This window comes from Lactuca saligna, chromosome 8 (genome assembly GCF_052625555.1).
Source record: "Lactuca saligna cultivar CGN05327 chromosome 8, ASM5262555v1, whole genome shotgun sequence".
NCBI lineage: Eukaryota > Viridiplantae > Streptophyta > Magnoliopsida > Asterales > Asteraceae > Lactuca > Lactuca saligna.
The window spans coordinates 67892898-67903439 of record NC_136424.1 but is presented as its reverse complement, the minus strand read 5'-3'; the positions used below and the strand labels follow the sequence as shown (position 1 = coordinate 67903439).

At 30.8% G+C, this 10542-nt stretch overlaps 2 protein-coding genes across 2 annotated transcripts; one reads left to right on the top strand and one right to left on the bottom strand.

Moving 5' to 3' along the window:
- The first annotated feature begins 4309 nt into the window (after window positions 1-4309).
- Window positions 4310-6358, top strand: LOC145009721 (adenylate isopentenyltransferase 3, chloroplastic-like). The gene is made up of 2 exons (XM_078968362.1): window positions 4310-4710; window positions 5574-6358. Exons 1-2 carry the CDS (start codon window positions 4310-4312, stop codon window positions 6031-6033), a joined length of 861 nt encoding a protein of 286 aa, XP_078824488.1. The 3' UTR covers window positions 6034-6358.
- A 751-nt stretch (window positions 6359-7109) lies between these two features.
- On the bottom strand, window positions 7110-9482 carry LOC145010743 (Ubiquitin carboxyl-terminal hydrolase family protein). The gene has a single exon (XM_078969267.1). It carries the CDS (start codon window positions 9169-9171, stop codon window positions 7969-7971), a length of 1203 nt encoding a protein of 400 aa, XP_078825393.1. The 5' UTR covers window positions 9172-9482; the 3' UTR covers window positions 7110-7968.
- Window positions 9483-10542: the final 1060 nt, after the last annotated feature.

The following is a 10542-nucleotide window of genomic DNA, read 5'->3' as shown; positions in this document are numbered from 1 at the left end:
ATAAGGAAACTATTTAATGGTTGCATACGTATAATGTTTGATTTTGGTGGCCTTACTAGTGATAGTAGCCACACAATTTATCGACCATATATTTAATAGTTAGAGCCTTGGAGGCTCCTATTGTGAACTTTTGAAATCGTAGACACAAGTCAATGTTAATTTATCATTAACAATATATTATAAGAAACCCCTCCATTTTGTAGACTAATATAAAGGTATTTAGTTAAGTGAGTGTACAAATATTAGAGTTATTATAACTCATGGACATGATCTTCATTGATATTCTTTTGAGAGAAATTCGTGAATGAATTGGCTCCCCTTGTAATATCCTTAGTGACTAATAGATATTTACCGAAGGAATGGTATGTGTTAATGCATTTCCATATTGTAAATTCAAACCATAATCCATAATCTCCATAACTACATGTCAAATAATTACGGATGGTTGATACGATTTGGTTATATGACGTCGAATAAAAGTTCTAAGAGAGGTATTTATGATTGGGTAGCATAAGAAGGCAATTTCTATCCTTTGCATGAACTGATAAAGACCCACATCTATAAATATGGTCAACTAAACCTTTAATATTTAGAGAAGTAATGACATGTTTAATTAGAACTTAGTTCACTTGAACTTAACTAGGTGGATCATAGCAATTAAATATATATAATACACAGAGTTATTGTGCTTCTTTGCGTTTATCATTTTTTTATTGAATAAATTTTAAGATATCGTACCTTCTATACAAGTTCACAGAAGATTACTGGGATCTCTCTCTCTTTCTCTCTATCTTTCTCTCTCTCTCTCTCTCTCTCTCTATATATATATATATATATATATATATATATATATATATATATATATAAAGTTCAATAGATAACCATTATTAATGAAGGAACCAATCCAAAGCGTCGAAATTTAAAGCGATCAACGGCAAAATGAAAGGTTGTAAACTTTTACAATTGACGCACATGCACCGGATCATAACAAAACTCACTTCTCTTTTTTTTTTTTTTTTTAAATTTTTTTAGGTCATGTTTTTATCAAAAAAAAAAAAAAAAAAAAACTACTCTGTGTATAACGTTGTTCACGATTCTTCGTCCTCTTTCCAAAGAGATCAGTGATGATATATAAAAAACAAACTTTTTTTTTGAAATAAACTCACTTCATTTTCTTTTTTGAAAAGTTAAGGTCTATATTTTTATTGAAAAAAATTAATATATATCAAAATTCATGTTTTTTTTTGTACTTTTTAAACATAAATTCATATTTATGTAAAAAAAACGATTTTTTTAGTTCAGATTCACATTGTAAACCTGTTCAGATTCATATTGTGAACTTGTTCAGATTCATATTGTGAACCTTCTCGGATTCACAGTATGCATATAGTAAGTCAGATTTATAGTGTGAATCTGAACTGGTCGGAGATTTTTCACATTGTGAATATTAAAATTTGAAATATTTACAATTTATATTCACAATGTGAATCTACACTGATCGAGGTTTTTTTTGTGAATCTTCTTATATTCACAGTGCGCATAATAGTAAGTCAGATTCACAATATGAATCTGAACTGTTCGAGCTTTTTCATATTGTGAATGTTAAAAATTGAAATATTTACAGTTTACATTCACAGTGTGAATCTATACTGTTCGAGGTTTTTTTATATATATATTTTTTAAATCGGTGTTGATATTTATTAATAGTGTACAAAAAATTAATATTTTTGGTATAAAATTTTTTTTATAAAAAGAAACTTAAATATTGAAAAAACTAACAAAATGAAGTGGGTTTTTTTCGGAAAAAAATTATTTTTTATATATCAACATGGATCTCTATGGAAGGAGGACGAAAATTTAGAGTTTTTTTTTTTTTTTTTTGATAAAAAATGTGGCCTAAAAAATTTAAACAAAAAAAGAAGGTAGGTTTTTTGGTAAGGAGATGAATTTTTGGTATAATCCAATATATGTGTGTCCAATATAAAAGTGTACATCTATTTTCTTGGTCATTGATTATTATGATTTCCGACCCTCACTGTTGGTTTATTGGTTCCTTGTTAATTATGGTTTTCTATTAAACCTCACCCTATATATATATATATATATATATATATATATATATATATATATATATATATATATATATATATATATATATGTGTGTGTGTGTACGTGTACGAATGATGCAACATACATACCTTAATGGATATAAAATAATTGTTTTTTATCTTAAAAAATTTAAGTTTTTAAGTATCATCACAAGACCCTTATCAAGTTTGGATATAATATTTTGTAAAACCCTAGATATAATTCATAATCAAAATAATAAACTCTCAAACTTGAAATGGTTATCCGATTTGACATTATTGTCGAAATTCATCACTTAGCCCGTTGTAAATATCGTTAACATCATTACATAATGTTGTATTAACTTACATTAATATTATCTGATATGGTATAACCTATCCGTAATCATTATTGATAGTGTAACGACGGTTTGGATCGTTGATGATGCTTGATTTTCAAGTTATGTAAACTAAATCATGTGCACACAATAGGTGAAATAATAAACGATAGTATTATCCAATACGGTATAACCTATTCGTAATCATCGACGGTTTGGATCGTCGATGATGCTTGATTTTCAAGTCAGAAATTATTAAATGTTTAATTATGCGTTTCATTGTTTCAATCTATGCAACATTTTTGTATGAATTATTCAATCATATTTTACTCTTAAGCAAAAATATCTAACATCCTAAAAACCTAAATTTCCAAAATTTGAAATGCTATGAGCTAATTTTTATATACATACAATAGGTTATAATCTCTCAAATTCAATCGAACTTATATAATGTCGACTCCACAAACACTCTTAAAACAACTATTTAGGGTTCATTGAGAAAACCAATATAAAAATAGAAAAATTAAATATTATACACTTTGTTTTTATTTGTCCTTTTACTTATATAAAATTATGATATGTGAAATTCTCTAACTCTTTTTCTTAATTCATTCTCTTGATTTTAATAATTGTTTTGATCTAGTTAATAGGAATATGACGCTAACTCAACAACAATATAGTAGACGTGACAAAACGAGTGAATTGAAAAGGGATAAAACATGAAATTGTTAATACGTGTCAAAATGATAAAAGATGAGTTAGGAAACATTTTTTTTCCGTTTTAGCACAAATAATTAATCTTTTGGCTAAGATTGAACATGATATTATATTACTATAACAATGACTTAATGTATTAATAAAAGGATTTAGACAATTATATTCATTTCAATATAATTGTGTGACTTTTGGTCCGTTAACGGTTAACCTACTTCGGCAATGTCATTTCAATCTAAATTTTCAGTTTTACATATCTGACTATTTGAATAATATATAATCAAAATCAATTTATTAATATCTACGTCTAATAAAACTGTCAGATATATAAATGTGTTAATATATTTATTTTTTTACCTAATAGAGACTTTATAACGTATACAAATAATATCACACAAAATATCAATTTAATTTAAATGGTAATTTATTTAAAAGTCATCTTATTTGGTAATATTACTATTAGTATAAAAATGACCTTATTAGGAAAAAAAAAATAAACTAATATGTGGCTCCGTAATTTAATAAGAAAATTAAAAAATAAATGTGCATTTCCGTATTTTTTTTTTTTTTTTTAATTAACGCATGTATACATTCTTATCCGATTTGATTGAGAGTCGAAAACATTATAACACCTTGACATTGCCAATTCCTTGATCGATAAATAAGAGAAATATCAAAAGGTAGAAAGAAATCCATTTTAAAATGGACATATATATATATATATATATATATATATATATATATATATATATATATATATATATATATATATATATATATATATATATATATATATATATATTTTACCTTTAGCTTCAACGAGCTGAAGTGAGTTTTTTTTTTTTTTTTTTTTTTTCCAAATTTATGTACCTCCCAATTTCGGACAATTTGAGTATTTAAATATTTTGTGTTAGTTGTAAAATCTCCTGATTTCTGTATATTTCAAAAATCACGTAACTTAAATTGCTCTTTAATTTCAATAATTAGTGTCCACTTTTATTTTTCTTAATTGGCAAATATTCAATAAATTAGTTTCCAATTTATACAAAGGAGTGAATGCTAGAGACCCCTTCAAATTTCTTACACAGAGTATAGATATATATATATATATATATATATATATATATATATATATATATATATATATATATATATATATATATATATATATAAATAAGAACAAAAAGGATGATGCACAAGCAAGCTGAAAAACCATTAATGCAGATAAGCAGTAGAGGAATGGAAAAAGTGGTGATTGTGATGGGTGCAACAGGTACCGGAAAATCAAAACTTTCTATTGACCTTGCCACCAGGTTTCAAGGGGAGGTAATAAATGCAGACAAAATACAAGTCTATGAAGGATTAAATATTGTGACCAATAAAATCACCGATGAAGAATGCAATGGAGTGGCACACCACCTTCTTGGAATTGTTGATCCGGAGTCCGATTTCACTGCTGATAATTTCGCAAGGGCGGCTTTACTGGCCATGAAATCCATCATCCAGAGAGGGAAGGTGCCGATAATTGCTGGTGGATCGAACTCGTTTGTTGAAGCATTGGTGGAGGATGAGAAATACGAGTTCAAATCAAGGTATTTCAGGAAATATAAGATAATTATGTTTATAAGTTATTAGTTATAACCCATTACTTAATGTTAAAGTAGGATTCTAACTCTCATAAATAACGATATATAAGGTGTTGCAAATTATAAAGGAACTAGTAGATTGGCTGGTTTCTTTGGTTCCCTCGCATAGGTGGAGGGATTGACCTTGAGTGGATTTATAAGGTTTAGTTGTCTTTAACCTACAAAGGCTTTATTAGATGTTCAGGGTTGGGAAATTAGACTAAACTTGATAATTAGATAATAATAATCTCTGATTAACTATTTGCGAATAAAAAAACATTTTCATCATCAATTTGTTTGTCGGATTGTATGCTTTAATATTACTTGCGATTTGATAGTAGTTACTTTACTAATAATCAGTATCTCATCATAGGCTTTATTTTAGTTACAATACTAATGATCAAATATCTCATATCAAAGGCTTTATTAGATGTTAAAGGTTGGACCAAGCCCATTCATTGGCTTACCAATTACCAAGTCTTTATTAACATTTTCATCGTCAATATTATTTATTACTAACGATTCAATATTATTTACAATACTTACTATTTATTACTAACGATTCAATATTATTTACAATACTTTTTTTTGGAACGAACAAATATAATCTACTACTCCTAAACTACACTTAAATACCACACATGTCCCTAACTAGATATGAACCATCAACCTCAAAGAGAAAGAACAACACCTGATATCATTAGGCTAGAAACATTTTGGTATTTGTTAACAATAATAATAATCACCATCTCATCGTACCTTCTTACGCATGATTATATAACACAAAACATATCCATCAAATATTTACATTATGTTGATTGCATCAACAGGTACAATGTTTGCTTCTTGTGGGTTGACGTCGCAACCGTGGTGCACAACCAAATTTTGGCGGAACGTGTTGACCGGATGGTGGCTTCTGGGATGGTGGAGGAAGTCAGAAACATGTATAACCCTAATGCCGATTACTCAAAAGGGATCCATAGAGCAATCGGAGTGCCAGAAATCGACTCGTATTTCCGTGCTGAATATTCATCATCCTCAGATGAAAAAGCTCGCGCCAAATTACTAGAAGCGGCCATTAATGAAACAAAGATCAATACATGCAATCTGGTTAACCGACAACTGGAAAAAATATACCGGCTAAGAGATGTTAAAGGGTGGAACATTCATCGGTTAGATGCCACCAAAGTCTTTGAGAAAAAGGGTAAAGAAGCCGAAGAGGCATGGATTGAGCTTGTTGTTGGGCCTGCTTTGGTGATTGTAAGTGAATTCTTGTACAATCAGTTTTAAGGTTTTTCTGACAACCTTGACTGTGACATCCGAGAGGTTGAAAAAAGGACAGCGGTGGCAACTGCAACTTACTAGGCAATCGAAGTAACAATAGGTACCAATTCACAAGTTAATTTTCGTGGAGACTAATCTTTGAATTGATAGATAGCTAAGAGATTTTACAATTTTTCCCCTGGAACTTTTTAATGTCCAATTTATATGGTCATGCATGTTTTGATGGGTTATAAGAAATATTATATTTTTAAATGGCATTAGCATTTCTTTTATTCTTACACTTGCAGTATTCAAGCCGCTTTTTTTTTTTTTTTTTTTTTTTTTTTTTTTTTTTTTTTTTTTTTTGATAAATCATTCTCTATTAAAAAAACAATAGCATACGAGGTGGATGGTGGGGCATTTTGTTGAGGAAGAGATGGGTGTAGGCAGGGTTCATTGGATAATAATCATGATTAACAATAGGCACTATTAAGAAATATATAATGAAGGGTAAAATAGTCATTTATGACTTAACAGATTTAACCTTAAGTTGTTAACTTAAATGACCAAAACCATAATAAAACCCTATCAAAAGAAATTTTTTTAAAATAAAAAATTTGGACCTCACAAAAAAAAAAAAAAAAAAAAAGCATACCACATCGACCATTTCAACCAACCGTTTTCTCTTTATTCTATCCATAAACTTTCAGATTTATGCATTGGTATTTCGGGTCGGATTTTGTAATTGTATTTAGGATGGTTGTTGAACCACTTTGTATATAAAATTTTAATGATGGTTGTTTGTTTTTACAAAATAAGTTTTATTGTGTGATGTTAAAACTTTATACTAGTGTCATTTGCACTTTTCCCATGTACACTACCATTTACCATTTACATAACTAAGTCGATAAAAAAAACATACACCAACAACACTTCCATACAAAAATCCAATCTTTTTATGTACAAATATGGGAAAAGCTACAAGCGTTGAATCAAATTCCTTTTGTTGATAAAATTTGTACATATGTAGATGTCACGGTCTTATAACAAGCTATAGAAAAATAACCTCAATAATAAAAACAAGAGAAAGACAAGAAACCACATTAAAAAAAAAAAAAAAAATCATAAACTTCCTTGCATACATATTAAAATGCATTGAAAACATAAATTTAATTAATGTTTAAATCCTTAATTGGGCCCCACACGTATACGTCGTGTTGCAAGAGCCTGCAACTCTTACGGTGTATTCATGAACAGGTCTAGCAAGAAACGGAGGCAAGCGACCAAGTAACTCACAAACACACTCATCATCAACCTGTGCCAACCATTTACAACATTGTTGTTCTACGGGTGACATTCTATGTCTATGATGACTATGACCATGGTTATGATGATGATCATGCCGTCTACGATGACCATGACCACGATCATGATCACGTGTTTGATTGTGGATTTGTTCATCAGGACCATGTTCATGCATGTGTGAATGAACATGTCTATGCCTGTGTCTATGATACTCAGGGGGAGGAGGTGAAGAAGGGTAGACAGGTGGGAAAGGTGATGGAGGAGAGAGGGGAGAGGGAGGGAGTCGCCATGATGGAAGATACGCGCACGCTTGATTCGCAAGGGCTAATTGGAAATTACAAAGCGGGCGAGGGGCAAAAGGGGGAATTGGCACACTGGAAACTAAGTGAAATACTAGAAATAATGTAAAAATTGCCAAGTTATGAACATTTGAAGTGTCCATAGCAACCATTGTGTAATGATTCACCTCTCCTCATATATATTGAGGATAGTATGTTTTTGTATAGAGTTTTATTCATAAAACTTGTATGATCTTGGTAGGTGTATTAGGGGTAAATTTTAAAGAACTATCAAAGGAATAAATATGCAATCAAAAAAAATGTCACCTTCATTCCATTTGCAAACTGCAACATGAATAAAATTATGTGCATGTTGCCTTCATTCCATATGCATGACAATTGGGAGGCCTTTGTTTGGTGTAGTATTGTTTTCAACTGCTTGTTTCTGAAGATTTAGTTTTTCTATCCTCTGTTTATGTCCTTCAGCCAATAACAAAATGAAATTATCGTTGACTTCTAGTAATGGGTCTCTGTCAATTAACTCATCTCCCTTATAAGCTTCTCTCAACATTGCTGTTTTAATCCCACCTTTAAGTGACATGTAAAAGATTCCTGAATGCCTTGTGAAGACACTTGAGAATGCGTTTGAAAATCTATATTCTTCTGTAAATTTGCCTAATATTGGGACTGGGATTCTTTTGTATAATGACAACGAGAGTAATTCGTGAAAAACACCCACTGTTCTCTTCTCCATTTCTTGAGATGCTTGATCTAAATCTGATGCATCGTCATATGGTGATATGTATGGAAGTTCCATCCAGTCTCTGATCCATTCTCTCATTTCTTTCCTGATTAGAAAACCTGATGGGAGCTTCCAATTGAAAGATGGTCGGATTTTTATGCCTGTTGACTTTGATTCATCATCGGCCCTTTGTTCTATCACTGATTTCGCAAAATTAGGGTTCCAAGTAACCAATTCTAAATACGAATTTCCTTCTCCTGGACTTCCGTTTAATTTGAAATACTCTGGATATTTCGGAACCAAATTCACCAAAAAATCATTAGGAAAACCAAATTCCCTCTTCACGTGAAGCAATTTATCTGCGTTAACTACATTGTCTTTGGACATCATCAACAATTTACACAACTTAGCAACAAGTAACGGTTCGTTTTCAAGATAAATCCTTTCCTCCTCATCTAAAACGCGTTGGAGCGCATCACTAAACCTTAAAAACTTAACAGGTTCAGTCTTGGGTTTGATTCGATCATAATAGACATCGAAAAGACCTGGATTTCGGGATAAAAAAGTTTGGATCTTGACTGTAAGTCGTAATCTTTCCCGACGTTTCTCCAAATATCGAAGAGGGATTACTTTACCAGGTTCGTTTAACACCTCTTTAACAACTTTTGCACATTGTCTCCACGCTTTATCGTTCTCGATTGCTTGGTCTAGCTTTGGGTCTCTACGCCACACTACTTTGAGACTCGAAATTGAAGCTGTAAATTGAATCCAAACCCTAACTGCAGTCGAGCTTCTAGATGCGTTGAGATGAGAAGAAATAGCGTGGCGATGAAACAACATAGCTTACACAAACTCTTACAGTATAGTCGAGTTGAGTCGGTGACGGTGTGACCTGTACTGATGAACATGAAGTCTGTTATCGGTATCACCTTATGGATTTTATGGTTCGTAGGTAAAGGCCCAGTTCAGCGTATCTAGCATTCTACCTGTTTACGAAATGTGGGCTGTTGGTGAACTTATTTTTTACATAAATCGGTTAATAATTAAACTAATAAGTCTGAAAAAGTATATCCGGATTGCATCTGGCCTGTTCTTGAAAAACTCACAGATCGAGACCCCAAAATAGAGATGCACATCAGCTCTAACAGAGAGTTTGGTTTTATTTTTTGGTACTAGATTTGAAATGATACAGTCTTTTTTCTTTTTCAGGCTTTTGTAAACACTTAGCAACTTGTTTTCGAGTTCAATTTAACCAGGGAAAAGAAAAGAAATGAGTGAAAGTGAGAAGAAAATAAAAAAAAAAAAAATAGTCTTTCCGAGTTTCATTAAAGGAATGAAGTAGAAGGAAATGAAATAATCATTTTCCCTTCTAACTTTCCTTCCGATTTGGAAGGATTTGGAGGAAAATAACAAAATATTTAATTTTTTTTTCTACTTCTCTCCAACCCGGAAATAGAAAAAACAAATTTATTTTCCTTTCGTTTCTCTTCCTTTCTTTCTTTATTTTCATTTATCTTCTTTTCTTTTATCTACTACAACTCGGGAACTAGACGTAAAAGTCTTATTATTTGTATATGATGGTTGTCAATCAATGACTATCTGATTTAGATTAGATGTATACTCAAGTGTGAAACCATTGAACTTTTTATATTATTTTATTTTACTTAGTCATTCTTGATATTACATTTTTGTAAATTTAGTCATTGTTGATATAACACTTGTGTAAACTTGTCTAGATGATGTGATAAACTCAACCGATGCAGTGAGTATTGAATAACTCATAACATACATCGTAGTTTAGACGAACTAGGTCTAAGATCAAAGGGATGCATCATTTGTGTTGTTTCTCGGTAGTACTTTTCAATGTAGGTAGCTTTGTCATGGTGAGGCCATGAAATTAGGGTTAGATAAAGGGGTTAATGATCTAGAAAGGCAACGAACTTTGGTCTTTGTCTACATTTAGGTAACCATGTTTTTTTCATATACATTGACCATTGAACTTGTTTGGCCTATTCAAAATAAGGTAATATGACTGATAATTAGTGGTAATATTACCCTATTATGGACACGTCTAACAAGTTTACTGGTCAAATATGTACGAAAAAACATGGTTACCTATATATGGATAAAAACCAAAATTCCTTACCCGTTTTGGAAATATTGGGTTCTTGATGTTAAGTACAATATGTGACATGAAATCAGGCTATCAGG